The sequence below is a fragment of the Gopherus evgoodei genome, chromosome 3, assembly GCF_007399415.2.
Source record: "Gopherus evgoodei ecotype Sinaloan lineage chromosome 3, rGopEvg1_v1.p, whole genome shotgun sequence".
NCBI lineage: Eukaryota > Metazoa > Chordata > Testudines > Testudinidae > Gopherus > Gopherus evgoodei.
In genome coordinates this window covers 219,246,425-219,267,926 of record NC_044324.1, presented here as the reverse complement: position 1 = coordinate 219,267,926, position 21,502 = coordinate 219,246,425, and the positions used below count along the sequence as shown (strand labels likewise).

The 21,502-nt window shown below is 41.8% G+C and overlaps 1 protein-coding gene across 1 annotated transcript in view; it reads right to left on the bottom strand.

Annotated features, from left to right (window-relative positions):
* CFAP61 (cilia and flagella associated protein 61) overlaps positions 1-21,502 on the bottom strand; it is a 189,331-nt gene that overhangs the window by 47,209 nt on the left and 120,620 nt on the right. Inside the window, 3 exon segments of the mRNA XM_030558110.1 lie at positions 3,088-3,415; positions 10,467-10,759; positions 20,953-21,127. Of these exon segments, the coding sequence (XP_030413970.1) occupies positions 3,088-3,415; positions 10,467-10,759; positions 20,953-21,127 (796 nt within the window).

Here is a 21,502-nt window from a genome sequence, read left to right as displayed (position 1 = left end):
CTTTAATTTAAAATTATGTCATGTGATGAAATCTCCAGGAATACATCCAAACAAAACTGGCAACCCTAGCGATGGGGAAACAAGCAGCCATTTTGGTGAACCATGTGCAAGCAGGCAGGGAGACAGCTTTATCCTGCACTGAGGACTTCAGTCAGCAGAGGGTGCCGAATTGCAGCCAAAAGAAGAATTCTGCATTCTGCAGTGTAGGCACTTGGCAAGCAGAGGGTGATCAAGCACGAACAGCACTCTCCTCAACCCAAAAGAAACTTCCAACAAAGTTTTTTATCTCCGTTTGATGCATTGGTTACCCATTACAAAGAAAGTGCTAAGGATGATATGCTCTCTCTTGTGAAGGGTATGGTAATAAAAGGTATAGTGTTGGAACACAAGAATCCCCCAGTTTACACAGCTCGTGTCAGGTCCAGAATCACTTCAAGCTCTGGTTTTAGAACCTCTTCACAAAGATCACTGTGGCACTGTTTGGATGAAGACAATAGCCCAGAGTCATGTCTGCTGGCCAGGGATCAACAAAGATGTTGAGAGGATGATCAAGTGCTATACTAGGTGCTAGCAAATTCAGCATGATCCTAGCCCAGTTCATCTATATCCTTGGTCTTGGCCTCAGAATCCTTGGACACGTATTCACATGGACTTTGCTGGACCATGAGAAGGTTACATGCTTTTGGTTGTAGTTGATGCCCATTTGAAATGGCCATAAATTTTCAGAATGACTTCTACTACAGCTACCAAGACCATTGGACACCTTTATACTTTGTTTAATAATTTTGGTTTATTGTTACAGTTGGTGAGTGACAATTGACCTCAACTGTGTTCTGGAGAATTTCAGAGGTCCCTAGCTTCAAATGGAATTATCACATAGACTCTATTCCATACCATCCTGCTACAAATGGACTAGCAGAACATTTTGTACAGACACTTAACCATGCCTTAAGAGCTAACAAGTGTATTTTGAGTCATCAGCAGAAATTGGACAATTTCTTACTTGTCTACAGAAATGCACCACATGCCACCATCCAGGAGTCACTTGCAACTCTTTTCTTGAAGCGATATTTGCGTACCTGTTGGGACCTGCAATGTCCTGATGGTGCCTCCTGTGCAGCCAAATCCCAAGCCGTGCATAATGATCAATGACGTAAGACTTGTCATAATTCTTTTGAAGCGGGAGACTTAATGTGAACTTGCAACTATGGTTGTGGAATGAAATGGGTACCTGGATATCTTGTAAAATGCATGGGATTTGTTTTGTTTGTGGTGAAACTATCCCGTTGTACTCTGTGGATTGACATATAGATCAGTTGCAGTCTCAGCAAGTACCAAAATCCAGGGATGTTCCAGTAGGACTTTCTGTTCCTTTGATTGAAACCTCTCCAGTTAAAACTACTAATTTTGATGGTGTGGTGGAAGAAACTTTGGTATCTGGTCTAGCTGATTCCTTACCAGATGCAACTGATTCCTTATCAACTGTTCCTGTTGTTCAGCACACTGCCTGCCGCACCACCATCACCACATTATCACAAGAGTGTGAACACCAGTGGTGCACCTGAACTTATAAATTATTTAGTTAGGGAGTTGCTATTCCAGGACAGAATAATCCCTTGCAATTTAAGAGTCTGCGGTACTCTACCTGTAACCTTTAATTAGGTTATAAAGTGTTTTTTGTTAGCCATGTAAATGATAATGTATATATTTTTGTGAAGTTTTTTGAAGGAGGGTGGAAGAATGTGATGTCCTGTCCCTTTAAACATTTGGGCACTCTGCAGTCCCTCTGCCCCAGTGAAAAGCCTCACTTACGTGTTTGGTTTCAGTTTTGCTGCCAGGACAATAAAGCTACCACCACAGCAGACAGCTGTTTTTCTATCTGTTCCCTCTGTGACTCTCTCTTCCTCTGCCGGTCCAAATATAACACACATCAGACATACTACATGTGCAAATAGATCAGAGGGAACATTGCACTTGCAATTACCCCATTTGCACACACGACTGTGATTTTTTTATGGGCCCAAAGGCGCAATGGCTGAAATCATGCCTATACATAGATAGGGCCAACACAGGGTCTGTGAAACGGTTAACTCAGACTTGAGGGCTCGTGCTGGCTCTCTGTGTAGAGGTGAATTTCACACAACATGGTTCATCCATTCAAAGGATTTTGAAAGTTTGGTCCCCAAAATGTCAGATACCCAGTTTGTTTCAGATTAACTTTACTTTGGAAATCTCACAAGACTTAAGCTTTTTTTTTTTTTTTTTTAAACACAATTTCTGTTACCTCCAGGATTTGGCTCAATGTGAAATAACATGAGAATAGAATTTCTTGGCACATTCTGACACTTCTGTTTTGGGACTAAACCAGGAAGTGCAGAGACACACTAAAATTGAACCTTCTATGTGTTACTAGGAATCATTTACCATTGGATTTTGGCATCAAAACTGATTACTTTGGCGCAAGATTTAAGAAAAAGTTTATTTTATTGAACTTGTTGTCTCAGTCCCTAATAAGAACAAGGATAAATCACAGATAGAAAGAAACTGAGTTTTTTCACAAGTTTGTTGCTGACAATTAGATCATTAATATGAAATTCTCAGAAAATTCAATTGGTCAAAGGTGTAAACTGCAAGGTTGGGAGAGGCAAATCTGAAAGATTTCAAGTATTGTAGGCTAAAAACTAGTATGTATTGTTACAAGCTAATTATAAGTGATCTAATTAGCTGCACTACATGTTCTCATCAAACAGTGTTAAGCTAGACACACCTTGTCATAAAGAAGTGAGTCTAAAGATAGAGATGAAGAATGAACAGCAAACGGAACAGAGAACAAGTTTGATGGTAGTGACAAAGTGTGAGGACATGGAGTCTTCCTTCAGTAATATGGTTAAGCATAAATAAAGTAACATATCTACTGCAGGTGCCCATCAGCTCAGGTGTACAACAAAGTTTATTACAGTTCAACAATTTGTTACTTAATATTTACTTATATAAAAAATTCCAACAATACTAATAATTTGTGCTACAGAAGGAAGTAATGAAGAAAACATAGAAGTGTAACAAACTGAAGAATTTGTTTTGACACACCTTGAATTTTACATCCCTTGTACATAGGGATGAGTCTATCCAGATCTTCTGGTGGCTCAGAAACTGGCTCAAGAGTTGGATCAAAGAGATTCAGCATAGCTGCAGCTAGCTGGAAACCAATCTCTTTCGAACTGAAATTGCTGTGTGTCCATTCATTTGCATAATATATATTGGAGAACTTGGTTAAAGGACCTGCCGCTCTGATAGTAACATCATTAGTATGGAAGTTGGCATCAATCACAAGTTTTCCATCATAAACAAGGCACGCGTCATTAATCGCCTTGAAGGTTTCATAATCCACTCCCTTGTTGGAAAAGTTAAAGAATGCCTAAAAAGATGTAATAAGTGTAGGTCATACTACATTAGTCATTGTCTAATATATTAAATGAGGTTGTGTGACTCATTATTTAATGTGATTTATTTTACAAACTACAGCACAAAATAAAACATGACTTTGTATACTCTGATGTGGCCTATTCACCAAATTTTGAGATTAATTAAAAGGGACCCAAAGAGCTGAGATTTATTGAGCTAAGAGTATTCATAATTTCCTACTTTCTGGTTAACTAGATGTACTATATTTTAATAGCTATATATTATTTAGTACTTTAAAATATGTACTTGAGTTCAGGATATTTAATCTTTGTCATTACAAGTATATGATAAAGAACACAAGGCTTTACAAAATTCTCCTCCCGCCCCCCGCAATATATAAGCCAAACTGAAAAACAATATACTTGAAAATAACACAATTTCATGTATTTGAAAGGGTATTTGTGCATTACATATATTTTTGTATGCTAAAACTATAATATTTAGGAGAAACGATAACTATCATGTTTGCCAGATTAGTTTTTATACTTTGTAGATCTAATGGTATTCTATTTTTCAACTAACAAATGTTTGGCATAATTTTAAACATTTATTAGTACATGAAGACAAATGAATGATAAAATATAAACAAGTCAAGTAAAAGATTTTTGCATAAGAATTATGAGATGCTAGGTTTCTATTTAAAATTTTCTTGCTTATACATCATGTGTTCTTTCTTCAACAAGGTTTGCATCTCTTTCTAACTTAACATTTTTTTAATTATTATTTACAACACAAACGAGGGACATTCAATGGAAAAAACGGTTACCCACCTTTCATAAATGTTGTTCTTTGTGACGTGTTGCTCATGTTCATTCCATTCTAGGTGGGTGCGCGGTCACGTGCACAGTTGTCGGAGATTTTTGCCTTAGCAGAATCCGTAGGTTTGGCTGTGGCACCCTCTGGAGTGCTGCACTCGTGTCGGTATATTAGGCACTGCCAGCCCTATACCCTCTCCGTTTCTTCTTGCCAGCAACTCCGACAGAGGGGCAGGAAGGCAAGTAATGGAATGGACATGAGCAACACATCTTGAAGAACAATAGTTACAAAAAGTAGATAACTGTTTTTTCTTCTTCGAGTGCTTGCTCATGTCGATTCTATTCTAGGTGACTCACAAGCAGTATTCCTGAGGTGGGCTCAGAGTTCATGGCCATGCAGCTTGCAACACTGCTCTACCAAGGCCAGCATTGTCTCGGGTCTGCTGGCTAAGTGCATATTGATGTTTCGCTGGGCCAGGTTGCACTGGTGAGCAGGAGGAGAAAGGGCGGCGATGACTAAAACTCATGTCTCTGTTTCTTCTCCTAGCAGATCCCTGCCGGAGCTGCCAAGGCCTTAGAGGCAGGGATGGTTGAAACTGCTTTCTTGTCAACTGTGGCATATGCAGACCCAGTGAGTGGAGGGTGGCCTGAGTGTCCTTCAGTCTGTGCAACTTTGCATCCATTTGTGCTGCAAAGAGTTGGTTCCCATCAAACGGGAGGTCCTGGATGGAGGACTGCATCTCCTGGGACAGGCCTGTGGTTTGAAGCCAGGAACTGCGCCTCATGACCACTGCCAATGTGATCACCCTGGCACCCAAATCAGCTGCAATCCAATCCAGGCCATTTGGAGGGAGCATCTTGCTGCTGATGTATCCTCCTCAACTAGGGCCCCAAATTCTTAGGCTGAATCCTGGGGCTTGGAATCCTTGAATTTATGGAGGGAGTCCCGTAAGTTGAAATTGTATCTCCCCATTAAAGCCTGGTAGTTTGGCATCCTGAATTGAAGGCTGGCCATTGAATAAATCTCTTTCAAAAAGGTCCAGCCTCTTGGCCTCTTTATTTTGGGGGGGAAGGGGTAGAACTGGTTTGCCCTTCTCTGTCTTTCTCATTGGCTGCCAAAATGACCAGCAAGCCTGGAGGGGAGTGGGTGTACAAGTGTTCGAAACCCTCAGCTGGGACGAAATACTACTTTTCAGCCTTCTTGGAGGTGAGATGGGAGACGGGGTTTGCCAGAGGGCTTTGGCTATTTTCAAGGCCCCCTTGTGTGCTGACAGTGCAACATGTGTGGGGGCAGATGCCGTAAGCACATTAAACAAGGTGTCCGATTGCTCTGTCATCTCATCCATCTCCAGGCCCAAGTTTGTGACCACCTTTTGAAGCAGAATCTGGTGCTCCTTAAAGTTGTCTGGCATGCTGGCATGAAAGGCTCCCACAACCACCTCATCTGGAGATGAGGACAGATGACTGGACCACTGCAGGAGGCCCAGGGACATCATCATCAGGGGGGAAGGAGGTTTTGGAGTGGGCACTTGCTTCTCCACTCCAGCGTCTGATTGTGCTTTGCAATGAAGAATGATGTGAAAGGGGCATCGGCATAACCAACATACCCCACGCTCTCCAACAAGGCCACTGCACCAACCACTGGCCTTGCTGCCAGGATGGCATTGCTGCGGTTGACGTGGCCTCAGGTGCCAATTTGCACCTGTGCTGCTTTGGAAAGGGGTTGAACTCCCTTTCTGTGCCAGAGGAATTCCCTTCTGATGACCACGGTGGGGATGTTGATGCCTGAGTCTGATGGCTAACCGTTGCCGTGGGTGACATAGTGATACAGCCGTGTTGCTAAAAGCTGCATTGTGTAGACATAACTTACTAACTACACTAGTTAACAGGTACTTACTAACTAACTACGGTGAACGAACTGTTTACAAGATACTTAGAGTTGGAAGAAAGGAGAGAACTGCTAACCACTTGCTAGGCAAGGGAAAGGCCTCCAACCAACTGAGAGGCCGTAGGGCCAGGAATGCCTAATATACCAACGCATGAGTGCAGTGCTCCCAAGGGCGCCACAGCTGACCCTACGGATACTGTTAAGGCAAAAGTCTCTGACGACTGTGCACATGGGCGTGCACACATCTAGAATGGAATCGACATGAGCAAGCAGTTGAAGAATAAAAAGTAAATTCAAAACTGATAAAAGGAAACGTTATCACACCATGTCTACTTAGACTGTGGAACTCATTGCCACTGGAAGCAGCTGAGGCCAATAATTTAGCAAGATTGATAAAGGTATTAGACATTTATATGTATAGCAAGAATATCCAGATAATTATAATGAAAATTTTGGAAGGGTTATTAAACCTCATGCTTCAGGGCTTAAGCAAATCTCTAATAATTAGGGATCAGAATGAGACCTACAAGGGGTGTCAGATTATCCCACATCTGCCAACTGTGGGATTCTTGCTCCTTCCTCTGAAGCATCTGGTGGAATATATATATATCTGGTGTCAAGCTGCAGGATATTTCTAATCAGCAGTCCCACTGGGCCAATTGCCCACGGGGCCCTGCGGAGGATTCCAAGGGTATAAAAAGGATGTGTGTGGCCCCATCTGCCCTTCAGTTCCTTCCCTACTTATGGAATTCTTTATCTGAGACTGTAAAGAAAAGGGAGGGTGGGCAGGTAGTATGAATATTCAGAGAACACTCTCAAAGAACAAGTTAATGGTAAGCAACCTCTCTTTCTTCTTCAAATGCCCTCTGCATATGCCCACTTGTGGGAAATAAGCAAGCAGTTCAGTTCCCTAGAAAAGTGGGCTGAGGCGTTCTAGGCAAACGAGGACTATAAAACTACCAAAACTAGCATCAGCTGCAGATGGCAGTCCAAGAATGTATTGGAAGAGGCCACTGTTTCACACTCCCACATCAGATGTAGTGAGGAACATTCCCCTGCTTCGCCATGTACATTTATGGCTTCAAGCAAGAACTTTACAAATTCTACAAAAACCAGGAGAGCTGCAATGGATGCTGTCTTCAAAATTGGTTGAAAACTTTTGCTACATCTGGGTGAATGAACACATGGCTTATCTTAATAGGGATGTAAAAGAAATACAGACAGATAAAAGGCCTATTCAAGGTAGAAATGGAAATGACTTGAGACTAAAAATGGGGATTTGAGGGTACCAACTGTTACAATAACATTTCACATAGGGACTACAGTTTACAGATAACTGGGTCATGTGGTTTGTGTCTCAGTAAGTCTGGGCAGTAGAGAAAAATCCTTTCCTCAAGCGTATGGTGTGAACGATACTCTGACAACTAGCAGACCAAGAGCTTTGAGACACAAGTGCGTGCCTGGGGTGGCAAGCCATGGAGGGCGCGCTGCCGGTCGCCACGAGGATGGCAGGCAGGTTGCCTTTGGCGGCATGCCTGCGGAGGGTCCGCTAGTCCCGCGGCTTTGGCAGACCTCCCGCAGGCGTGCCACCGAATCTGCGGGACCAGGGACCTCCCGCAGGCAAGCCGCCAAAGGCAGCCTACCTGCTGTGCTTGGGGCGGCAAAATACCTAGACACTGGCACAAGAGGACATATCTCCTGGGCAGAAAAATGTATTCATCCACCTTGGGCTACTCACAACATAAGAATCCTGCCACAAAGAACTCTGGAGTCAGTTGGAGTCTGCAGCCATGAAGGTAAAGCAGCTGCCTCAAGTAACCCCAGTGGTAGATGGAGCAATCCTTCCAAAATCTAGTATATTGCCAAGTGAGTGAGGACTGTTGACCCAAGCATGTGAGGGTAGAAACTGAAATCACAACCCATGCAATCTGGATGAACTCATATCACAGTTCTGAATGTTTCAAGTGCAATAGATTGTTTGTTTGGTCAAAAACTACTTTTTTGATACAAAAAAGAAAAACCACAGTAGACATCTGAAAAATGCTCTCATCAATCACGTCAGCAATCTAGATGTCAGAGTGTTCACCCAAAATGATTCAGGATCACTGGAAATCTGGATCAGGCCTTAAATGCAGACAAATTATAAGTAGGCTTGAAAGGATTAGATTTTATCAGTAAATGTCAATAAACATCAATTTCATCATACACACACAAACTGACAAAAAAATTTCCATCAATAATCAAAATTTACAGATAGGCAAAGTAAGAAAAATTTTGCTAGAGAGCTTATTAGAGTTTAAAGCTAAACATTTTGCACTGATGTTGATGGTCTGTGTATTAACAGTTAAAAAGCTTTCTTTTTTAATCTCAGTCTCGACTGTCATTAAATAGTTATTGTCTGACTCCAAATCCCATTGTCTGACTTCCCATAATGTCCCACAACTGTGAAATTTTAAGTGATAAAAATCAGCAAAAAAATGCTAAACCCATAATTTTGCACAACCATGAAAATTTAAATTGATAAAAATAGCAAAAAATGCTTAAAAATAAGCATTGACATTATCCATCAAAATTATTTAAACAAATCAAATGCTGCCACGTCTAATAAGTGAGGACAAGAAACAGATTCAAAAAGGCGTGGAAGAGGCTGGGTGAAACAAGGATTGATCAATAATAAGAATAAGCAGCTACAGAATTAAGATATGAACACGACTTGATTGTCCCACAGAGTTTTTAACATAGGTGACATGGCGGATGCGAGACTTTGGAAGAATGTTATTGAGGAGAGACTGGTGACTTGGCATTAAGATTTGGAGAAAGCATTCCATCCACATGGGGTGGCATGGAAGACAACATGGAGGCTGCAGTGGGAGAGGGAAACGAAGGGGGCATGGAATTTGGCACCCTGGCACAGCAGAGGCACTGCAGAAGGAGATAAATTAGACTTACCAGCTGTGTAATATCTATGGAGAGGGAGCAAGAAAATTGTACGTTCCAGTAGGCTGCCTGCTACCATGCACAACGCTCTACGAGACACTTTGTCCCCTGGTTGGGAAGGCAGAAGGCTAAAATGAAACACTTCTCTGGAGCAGACTCGGCTCCCCAGTGTCTGGGCCTCTCTCACCCAGATGACTGAGTGCAGAGCAGAGCCTTGCCAAACAGGGATGGGGCAGGGCTAGGAGGAGAGGAGACACAGTCCCAGCAACTACAGGAGCACTCTCTGGGGTCAGAAAAGCATGGAGCTGGGAAGTGACCATGGCAGACTCATTGCAGGGGGAGAGCAGGGAAAGGCAATAATGTTGGAGGGACAAACAGAAAGGGAGACACAAAAGAATAGGTGAGGGGTGAATGATGGAACAATAGGGGCACTTTGAGGGGAGGAAGGGGGAAAGAGTGGGGGAGATGGAGGGGATATGAGGGAGTTGGTGACAGAACAGACTAAGGGCTCTGTGTGGGAGGGGAGGAAGGGAGAAGGATAGGTTGAAGAGACGGAGGGATGGCTGGGGTAAGGGAGAGGGAAGGAAGAATGAAGCATTTATAGAGAGGAGGAGGAGAAATTGGACAAGTTGCTAAGAGGAGGAAGGAGGGGCAAGAGGGAATGTTTGGGGAGAGGAAAGGGTTTGTAGATTCCAGGGGTAGAGAACTGGGAGGGAACTTTATTGCTGGAGCCTCATGAGAGGGCTTCCGCTCCAACTTGGTGGGCAAACTTACTACACAAATAGGGAATGCATGCAAACCAAAGACATGTCAAATTAGTCATGTAACTGCCTGTAAGTGCATATCCTGAAACTTAGACTCATACAAGTGGTTCTTAATCAGACAGACAACTAAGCCAACTGATAGGTAAGTGTTAAAGGCCTGGCCCAAATAGTGCAGTGCTGATATTGTATTTTAATTGCAGTCCTGAATTTAGAGGGCTGATACATATTTCCTCCTGGTAAAGAAAATCTATTTAAAATAGTTAGAATAAGGGTAAGTTAAATTTTATGCATATCAGTATTAACACTGTGATCTTACAATCTGACTTGAATTCAGTTTCCTAACCAAATTTAGATCACTATAGGTAGGAGTACTGCAAATATTTAAACAGAAGTATTTTAAGAATGATTTTGAAAAAATTATAACTATCTGTCATTCAACAGTGAATAGCAATTTGTACGTCTGTTGATTTAAACACTTTAATCCAAATCTGTTTGTAAATCTAAAATGTTTTTATTTGGATTTTTAAAAAAAATTCCTCAGATTAATAAATAAATGTTAAATCTTCTAGATACACTGAAATCTAGATAAACCAATCAGACCAAGCTAATCCCTGGTTATGTTTGTGGGCTGGGCAAAAGGAATACAAAGCATATACTTACTGTACATTGCAGTTTAAATGGTCTTGTATTAGTCGTGAAAGAAGCACATGTTATAGGATCTGGGTGGTCACCTTCATTCCACTGTGCCAATATACTGTCATAATAGACATACACATCATTCTTTGACAATGCCTCTTTAACAGCTTTTTCGATTGCGTTGTTGTTAAGGCAAGTTACATTTGAGCTAAGCGGTGGCTGCACAAGATGTATGCGAGAACCATGAATTCCAAGAGATAGGAGGGTTTGTGCTGTGGAGTAAATGTCAATGGTATTCCCATAGACAATGACATTCCCTGGGTGAAAAAGGAAAAAAATTCTAAGACACACAACAACAACAACTCTATCAGTGTAACTCAGACGATGATAATACAGAATTGCTCTCTTTGACCTTAACGCTCTGATGCGATGAAGCAAACAATGCTACCTAGCAACAGTAACTAAGAAAATTTAGTGAAGAATTTGTGCAAAATATCCCACAAAGTAGGCAAGTACTTATTACAGAAGTATGACATACATTATGACCCCAGAACTTAAACTATGTTGATTGAAAATCTCTAAAATAAAAATCTTGTACCCTGCCCTTCCTTTCCCCTCTGTCCCTTTCCCCCATTTTGCTTATTTAAAGCATGTATTAGAGAGACAGGATCAAAATCACAACATATGTATTTTCTCTAAAAATGTAGAAATATCACGTTAACAGGAAAACATTTTTTTTTTAAGTTTTGAAAATTACATAAAAATGGATCTGGATTGTCTCCTCTTGCAGCAAGAGCTGCAGGAGTGGACTTCAGGGGAAAAATCGTCATGAGGAATCCTTCACAGAGATTTCTTCTCATTGTCCCATCAGTGGGAGAATGGTGGAGGCCTCTTCCCTTGTGAGTAAGTATATGTGGCCCACCTCCAGACCTGGCAGATCTCTGGAGAGCTGCAAGAGGTCTGGGCAATCATAGGGAGGTCCTGTGCCTCTGTACCAGCTCTGGCTCCTGGTGCCTATCCCTCTGTCAGCTCTCTGGCAACACAGCTCGATTTGAGCCACGTTAACAGGGGGAACCAATGGGCTGCAGAGGACCTCAGAAGCTCCAGAACAGCAATATAAAGAGAAGGTACTATAGCTTGTGGCCGTAATTTTTCAGGTACGGTCCATAAAACTGGAAGGAGAAGAATGTGCATACCACAGCCCCCCACCCCCAGCATGTCCAGTCTCCACCTCTTCCCTCAGAGTGAGGATTCTGGACACCACAGTGGGGGTTCTTCTGCCTAATATGGGAAGACGGGGAATGGTGTGGCAGAAGAGTCTTGATTCCTCCCTGTGCACACAGAACTGGCCCATGGTTTGGTATGCAACAAAAATCTGTCAGGAAAACATGTACTTCAAAGGAAATCAGAGGGTTGAAACAGTGCAGCCATTCCAACAAGGCAGTGGTTTTCAACCTTTGTCCATTTGCAGCCCCCTAAAAAAATTTCAAATGGAGGTGCGGACCCCTTTGGAAATCTTACACATAGTCTGCAGGCCCCCCCAGAGGTCCGCAGACCACAGGTTGAAAACCACTGTTATATGGCAATGACAACTTTTTGTGGACCTCTTACACATAGTCTGCAGACCTCCAGGGGTCCATAGACCACAGGTTGAAAACCACTGCAATAAGGGTTTACATTTGAAATACGCAGAGAGGATTGCATTGGCTATATTGGGGGTTACATAATTTTGAGAATAGAGTTTGGCCCCATAACTTTATTCTCTATACACATTTGGCTTGATCTTGCTTTCTGGTAGGATTTATTTTTCTGCATTTCAGTGCACGGGCCAAGGATGCTTTGTTTTCGCATTGAGCACTGTGCTCATGTGAGGAGGTGAGTGAATGACTGGAATAGACAATCTCTCTCCTGTACAGTTAACTGGTACATCCATCTTGACATTGACATTTAAGTGTCACTGAAAGCAAGAGAATCCCTACAACCTACATCTTATTATTCCATAGACTAAACTGTTTTTACTGGAAGCATGTGATGCTGACACTTGCACAGTGCTGTAGTGGAGGCTAAGAAGGTGTTGTTATACAAAGCTCTAGCTCCAAAGAATGCTAATATCAAAATGGCTAACGGATAAGGGAAGCCCTTTTGATTGTAATGTTATCTTACATTGTTTAGATTAGTTTCCTAGTTGTAGATGCCAAATAAACGTATTTCTTCATAGTTTTATGAGAATGCAAAAGTGTTTCACCATCAATATAGATTCTCATTAGTAGTGGGACACATTTTTTGCTGATCACGTGAATGATCACTGGGAAGGAACACGTTTATTTGCAATTCTGGGATTATGACAATAAATGACAAGAGACTTCCTTATCTTGCTAAGTTTAACATAGAACATTAATTTCCCCACTAAAGATAATGGGAAATTTTACTTCTGGTGTACATTGTAAAATATACTTGTTGAGCCATGATAACACTTATTTTTTTCATCTTTTTTGCCATGACACCTATTTGTTGACCTGAAACAGCAATATTGTGCTAGTATACAAGACTCAGAATAAAAACAACAAGGAGTCCTTGTGGCACCTTACAGACTAACAAATTTGTTAGTCTGTAAGGTGCCACAAGGACTCCTTGTTGTTTTTGCTGATACAGACTAACACTGCTACCACTCTGAAACCAAGACCCAGAATGGGAAATTAAGAAGTGAGAGCGAACCATCTTTTTCACTGTCCAGGCTAAATGCAATGGAAAAAGAAAATAAAGACAACAATGATGAAATGTGATTTGATATTTTCATTTCTAATAAATCTAAAGTGCCCATGCTCCCAGCCCCTTTCCCCGCCCCTGCCCTGCTCTGATTCCACTCCATCCCTGCCCCTGGGCCCATCCCCATTCCAACCCCATCCCCAAAGTCTCCACCCTAACTCTGCCCCCTCCCTGCCTCTATTGGATTCCTTCCTCAAATCCCCGTCCTGACTCCGTCTCTTCCCCCAGTGTGCTGCGTTCCCCCTCCTGCCCCGTCCGTCCCTGCCCTGCAAATCAGCTGTTTCATGGCACAAGCCCTGAGAGGGAGGGGAGAGAAGCAGGACGTGGCAATGCACTCACAGAGAAGGCAGAGGTGAGCTGAAGCAGGGGGCGGGGCAGGGCCATGGGGAGCTGCCGGTGGGTGCTGAGCACCCACCAATTTTTTTCCATGGGTGCTCCAGCCCCGGAGCTCCCACGGAGTTGGCGCCTATGTACTCTGGGTGATGGGGCTGCAAGCTCCTGCCGGACAGCACGGCTGAGAGTCACCAGGTCTAGTGTATTAAATTGCTCCCCATAGGAATGTGCTACTTACAGAGCACCAGGAATGGCAGCCGTAAGTAGCACATTCCTACAGGGAGCAGTTTAGTATACTACACTCGGGTAGAGAAGGCTGTGGCTCCCCAAACAGCTTGGCCCTTGCCCCCTATCCGACCCCCTCCCACTTCCTGCCCCCTGACTGCCCCCTCAGAACCTCGGACCTATCCAACCCCCCCTGCTCCCTGTCTCCTGACTGCCCCAACCTCTATTTACACCCCTGTCCCCTGTCTGCCCCCCTGGACCCCTCGGCCCTTATCCAACCCCCTCCCCCCCACTCCCTGCCCCCTTACCATGCCACTCAGAGCACCAGGAACTGGCAGCAGTAAGTAGCACATTCCTACAGGGAGCAATATAATACACCACCCTGGTCCTCCATATATTCAGAACCCTGATGGGGCCCCCAGGCCAGAAAGTTTGCCTACCCCTGCTCTAAGGCATTCAAGCCTGAGAAACCCACATATCTTAGCACTTTGGTAGGCCAAAATGTTTAGAGGAAAGGTCAGCTGCTGTAATATATGTTGGCATTTCTATATATGCAAGATCAGTATTAAGCACTGGGTTACTCAAGAAAAAATAAAAATCTGTTTTATATAGTAACATTAAATGCAATACATCTAATTAAGGAAAACATTGTTCCTTTACTGACCTCTGTTAAATCAACAATTTATGGTTTCTGCTTATTACAATATTAGTGAATTTAGATTACAGTGCTTGTACTGTAGGAACTACAGATATTCATTATAGACTAAAATTATGTCCATCAGACAGACAATAATTCCTCAAGATGTTTTTATTATTTAACTGCATGAAAATGCATCTGTGAGTAAACATAATAATATTCAGCGGAAAAACAGGAATCATAAATAAAGACCATCACAGTATTTATCATTTAATATTACATGCCCGTGTTCCATGACAGAGCATTCTCATCATTTCCTATAAGTGGAAATACAAGATTTCTATGACCCCAGCATGACCCAAATCCTTTCAGCTTGGATAATAAAGACTCAACCATATTAGACAGAGCAACAGAAGCCCTACTCAGTGATTCGTGCACTGGAATTTTAATGCTACAGCATGTCTACAAACATGCTTTTAATAAAGCAGTAAACTGTCTTTACCTAAAGAGGAAAATAATTGATCCATTTTGGGCCATTAGAGAAGTTTTGTTCTTTACTTTACAACCATCCCACTTTTTTATTTTCATGGAAAGTGGAGAGGTAATAGCAGATGAATTTCAATTAGTTTCAATTAGAGTTATAATAGGCTACCGTGCATTAGGTTGCTGGATTTTATCACAGAAAGAATGTTTACTTACTTTACAGAAAGCATGGTTCTTTGAGATGTTCTGTACATGTGGATCCTACTTATGTAGATGTGGGAAGTGGTAGACGTGGTATACCTTGACTTTAAGTAAAGTTTTTGATACTGTCTTGCATGACCTTCTCATAAACAAACTAGGGAAATTCAACTTAGATGGAGCTACTATAAAGTGGGTGCATAACTGGCTGGAAAACCATTCCTAGAGAGTAGTTATCAGTGGTTCACAGTCATGCTGGAAGGACATAACGAGTGGGGTTCTTCTGGGATCAGTTCTGGGTCCAACTCTGTTCAATATCTTCATCAATGATTTAGATAATGGCACAGAGAGTACACTTATAAAGTTTGAGGATGATATCAAGCTGGGAGGGGTTGCAAGCGGTTTGGAAGATAGGATTATAATTCAAAATGATGTGGACAAACTGGAGAAACGTTCTGAAGTGTGTGTGTGTGTGTGTGTGTGTGTGTGTGTGTGTGTGTGTGTGTGGTCCGTCGGTTTGACGATGACTTGTTCATGCTCTCTCTTTTTGTGGATTCTGGAGTGACTCTGAAGTCCAAAGTGTGACACTCATGTTCATGAGTAGGTCAGTCAGACAAATTCACTGGTGAGTGCCTTGGGAGCTATAGCAGTAGTATTACACTTCTCCCTTGCAACTAACCATTGATTATTTCTGTCCTCTTCAAAGGCTTGGAAAGCTCTGAGTGTTGTGTGTCGCCAGGCTGAGCTACTTAACGCAGCCTTCTCAAGATTATTTGGTTTATTGTACCAAAGCATATGCTGTGCTTGATGCTGTTCTTGTAGTGCTTTCTGGGGAAGGCCTTGGTTCCAATGTCCTTGTGCCAATTCTCCATAGAAATTTTTTCTGGGGAGTCGATGGTCAGGCATCCTAATGACATTTCCAACCCAGTGTACTTGGGATTTTATCAGTATGGCCTCAATGCTTATGGCATTTGACTTTTGGTAATTTTGTCCTGCCAGCAGATCCCCATAATGATGCGCAGAGACCGCATACGGAAGGCCTCTTGCTGTTTGATATGCCATTTGTATGGTGTCCAGGTCTCTCAGCCATAGAGGAAAGATGGGAGCACAAAAGCATTAAAGTTTTATTTTTGTTGAGAAGGTTATGGTGTGTGATTTCCGGACTTTGCTATGCAGCTTTCCTAGTAACTGAGAAACTTCTGTATCCTGTTTGTGATTCTTTGTCAAGAGATCCATCACTGGAAATGCTGCTGCCGAGATAGGTAAAACTGTCAACTTGCTTTAGTTGGTTTCCACTAATGGATATGCTACGGGATATGGCATGGAGAGTTTTCCAGGCTGATTGTGAGACCAAACAATTTTGATGTTTCAGCGAAGCCATCTACAATGCACTGGAGATCTCCCTCTGTGTGTACTAGCAGGGCACAATCATCCGCAAAGAGTGCTTCTCTTAGTAGCAGTTATTTTTACTTTTGTTTTTGCTTTAAGCCTTGTTAGATTGAAGATGAGCCATCGAGTCTGTATCTGAAGTATATGCATCTGTTGAGCCCATCTGTAGCATGGTTGAGAACTTGGGTGAAGAAGAGGTTGAACAGTACAGGGGCAAGGACACAGCCTTATTTGACTCAATTTGAAATAGGAAAGGAGTCAGTGAGATATACATTAAAAAGTACCTGACCTTTCATCCCCTCATGAAATAAACAAATGATCGTTACCCAAGTTTTGGTGGGCAACCAAATTTGCTGAGGATCATCCATAATCCTTCTCTATTGACTGTAACAAATGCTTTTGTCAGATCAATAAAAATATGATGGTATTTGTAATTGTCAGGTTATGTTCTGCACACTTGATTAGGAGTAGGAGACCATTTTCATTCATTTTTCCCATGCCATTTTTCCCAATGATTTCTTGCCAGTTGTTGTTATCTTTACCTACTCTTGCACTGAAATCTTCTAGGATGATTAGTTTGTCACTTTGTAGTGTTGACTTGATGAGAAAGTCGAGATCAGAGTAGAACTGTTCCTTCGCATCATCAGGCCTTGTCAAGACGGGTGCATACGCACTGATAATGGTAGCAAATCACGACTTATTTAGTGGTAACAGGAGTTTCATGAGTCTTTTGTTAATGCCTATTGGAAAGTCTTCAAGACATTGCAAGAGTTTGGTCTTGATGACAATTCCGACTCCATGGATTCTATCTTTGTGTGGTTCTTTTCCCTTCCAAAAGACGGTGCAACCCCCAGCCAGTTCTGTAACAACCACCCTCATCTGCCAGTCTAGTTTCACTGAGCGCTTCAAATACCAGGCTAGCTCTTTTGAAAGGAGATGATTAAAGTTCTAGAACACATGACCTATGAGGGAAGATTGAAAAACTTTGGTTTGCTTAGTCTGGAAAAGAGAAGACTGAGAGGGGACATAACAGTTTTCAAGTACATAAAAGGTTGTTACAAGAAGGAGGCAGAAAAATTGTTCTTAACCTCTGAAGATAGGACAAGAAGCAATGGGCTTAAATTGAAGCAAGTGTGGTTTAAGCTGGACATTAGGAAAAACTTCCTAACTGTCAGGGTGATTAAGCACTGCAATAAATTGCCTAGGGAGGCTGTGGAATCTCTATCATTGTCTAACCTGCTCTTAAAAATCTACAAACACCTGTCAGGGATGCAGAGGACTGGACTAGATGACCTCTCAAAGTCCCTTCTAGTCCTATGAGTCTATGATTTCTACTCTCCAGTACAGGAGCCTGGGATATTTTCATTCATTGTGTCTACCAGGTGTCGCACATGTGCCATGTATACCCTCACACACACCCCTCCTGAGGGCATAAAGGGCACAGAGACCCCAACCGCCAGTCAGTTCCTTCAAACAGCCTTAGGCAGTGAACAACACTGTGTCCCTTCTGTAGTTTGTAGTTAATTTGTTTATAGTCAGTTGTACTTACTGTTTCATTTAGCCATTGGTAGTAAAAAGAAGAGGAGAGAGCCGATCGGAGCAGGGGTTATGACAGGGCCTTGATCTCCTAGCTTCATGTCATGCCCATCCTATGGGGGGATTATCCCTCTGATAGATATGCTTGACACATGTCTCTACTGTTTAGGTGAAGAACACAGCCCATCACTTAGGTCTTGTCTACACAATGGGGTAATGCGCTCAACATGGATGTGATTTCTAAAGTGTGCCGTGTTGCGCATTAATTGGTCCATACACACCAAAGGTTGCCTAGTGCACTTTAATGTAGCACTTTTTCAAACAGCACTGTGTTAAATCACACCGGCAGGATCTACACAGACCAAAAAGACTTCTTCGCTCCTGGCTCATCCTTCCAGTGCTCCAGTCACTAGAGTCATGATATCGAGCTCAGGAGCAATAAAGAAATAGAAAGAGACTCTACAAAAATCCATCAGAGCAGTCAGGGATTCCTGCTATCTGAGGACTGAGACATTTAGACTCCAAGATGGCTTCCCAACACCAAGTTCATCCCCACTGCTGGGTAAGAGGACGGGCTCCTCAAAGAAGCCATTGCTGCCAGCACAAGAAAAAGTGGGACCGGAATTCTCAGTGCTGCACCATAGTAAAAAGTCAGCACAGAGATCTTCATCAGTAATGAGCACTAGCAGTGGAAAGATACATTTATTACACTGCACCGTGGCACCAGGTTCATTGGCACTGTCCCCCATTACTCCAGAGCGCTCAGCATGATCTATTCTGGCTTCTTCTTTGTTGGCATCCTCATTATTCATTAAATCTGGCTTGGCACCAGTGGTCCTGGCCTCTGAAGATTCTTCAACACAAAAGAAGACAGCAATAGCACCCTCAGTACAGATGCCTCTTCCAAACAATTTCTCAAGAGGGAGAGGTTTTATTTGTGGCCTTAGCAGATCTCAAGGTTACTCCAGAGCCTGAGTCACCAATTGTGGAGAATCTGAGTCACCTTAAATTTTGGTGCCAGCTAAATCACCTCTGCAGAAAGAAACCAGGGTTTCTTGTGGTGAAAATTTCTCTGAGCCAACATGGCAGTACAATTAAGGATGTGAGCCCACTCAAATCCTACAATCCTCTGTTGTGGCTCCAACATTAGTGTTTTTTTCATCCAACAATTCTGATTCCTCTTCAAACTCTGACAAGAGTCCCCCCGACCAATATGGAAGGCATATTGATAATAAAAAAAGAAAAAGGAAATCAGGCAAGGATATAGGAAAGAACCTCCTGCTACATCTAAGGATTTTAACACAGGAACAATAGGAGTCTAGTGATGAGGAAATGCCTTTTAATCAGATAGAGCCTTCTGATTCTCTACTGTTCTTCTTCCTCGACTGATGAAATGTTTCACATGTTGTACCAGTATCAGTTTTTCATTGATTCATAGTTTCCAAGGCCAGAAGGGACCATTGTGATCCTCTAGCCTGACCTCCTGTATAAACACAGGCCATAGGACTTCCCGAAATAAATCCCTAGAGCACATCTTTTAGAAAAACATCCAGCCTCGAATTAAAAATGGCTAGTGATGGAGAATTTGCCACGACCCTTGGTAAATGGTTCCAGTGTTTAATTACACTCTCTGTTAAAAATGTGCACCTTACTTCCAGTTTGACTTTTCTCACTTTAACTTCCAGCTATTGGATCACGTTACAGATTTTTCTGCTAGGCTGAAGAGACCATTATCAAATATTTGTTCCCCATGGAGGTACTTATAGATTGTAATCAAGTCACCTCTTAACCTTCTCTTTGTTAGACTAAATAGAATGAGCTCTGTAATTCTGTCACTATATGGCAGGCTTTCTAACTCTTCAATCATTTTTGTGGCTCTTCTTTGAATCCTCTCCAATTTATCACCATCCTTCTTGAATTGTGCACACCCAAACTGGACACAGTATTCCAGCTGCAGTCATACCAGTATCAAATACAGAGGTAAACTTACCTTTTTACTCCTCCTTGAGATTCCTGTTTATGCATCCATGAATCACAATGGGAGCGTCTGATACTGGCCCTGCTTGACAGCCCTCCCAGGAACCTCCAGGCCCTTGGTTGAGAACCACTAGGCTAGACTACACCTTTGGGGAACTCCAGTTGTAGCAATCAGCTAGAATACCTTTCTCTAAAGATACAGTTCCTCCTCCTAGCTCTATGTAAGTTCTGATCAGAAACTATTAAGTGCTATAATGTGAGCCCATTTTATATTTTTCCTGTAGAGGAAGGCATGATGATCCCACATATTTTCTGTTGCATACACAAACTGAACTCAGCACCATGTATGTGAAATCTAAGAGGCTCTCAAAGAAAATATAATGTGTATTTTAGTCTAATTTTAATAATTTGTGAGCAATAAATGGAGGATCTATTGAAGACAGTTTCAGACAACACATTGATGATGGATACAGAGATTCACACAAATGTGCAACTTTTACAGTTTAATAGAAAATATAGCACACAGGCAATTCTGTCTGAGGGGCTGTAACTAAAGATGATACTCAGCACAAAGACATAGCGTTTGAAAAAATATCCATGCTAATTCTTTTCTCTATAGCGCTTTTCAGATCGACATATTTTCCAAAATAATTGAAAAACATGTTTACTAATTAAATTATTCTTCAATTAGTTAATTAATGATTCTAGCCAGGCTTTGCTTTTAGGACATTCATTTTGTGTCATATAATAATTATAGATAATTAAGTAATCTCAAGCCGTTTTTCCTAGCAAAATACACTGGATACCCAAAAACAACAACAAATTGTAAATTAATCTGGAAAACAAAGCGTGGCAGATGAAAGATTTTGTTAGAATTAATTAGGCACTAATTATACATTAGAAAAGGAGAAACAATAAGCCTAAATTCATTTCTGAAAACGTGCATGTTTACACTAAAATCCTTACCGTGTGAATTGATAAAGTTTTCTTTTAACCAGTGCCCTGCCTTTAAGCAGTCTTCATCATCAGAGAGATTAAAGAGATTGGTAGGAACTTCTCCAGTATATCTTTGTTTACAGCTGTGTATAACTTCCCTGTTAGTCTGAAGTTGACTGATATCTGCTCCAGTGGGACATGGAACCTGACATAAATATAATGCACATACAATTGATAACTGTTAACTGAGACTTTGAATAACAATGACACAAAGTATCTGACCATATAAAAATTGCTAGCCTCGTAAAAGTCTGATTCCTTTTGGACATATAATTTGTAATCAACAAATCACTGGTCATAAACAGAACAGATGTTCTATACTATGTATAGTTACTATATCTAATTTTCGGTTCCTTGCAGGATCTGTGAAGCAATGCAGGATTTTGAAGAAATTAGCTGTTTTCTTTGCCATATGTATATGCACGCGCACACACACACACACAATACAGCACATATCATATGCTTACATTTATCTTCAAACACAGTCAATTAAAAACTGAAATGACAAAAACCCTTCAAT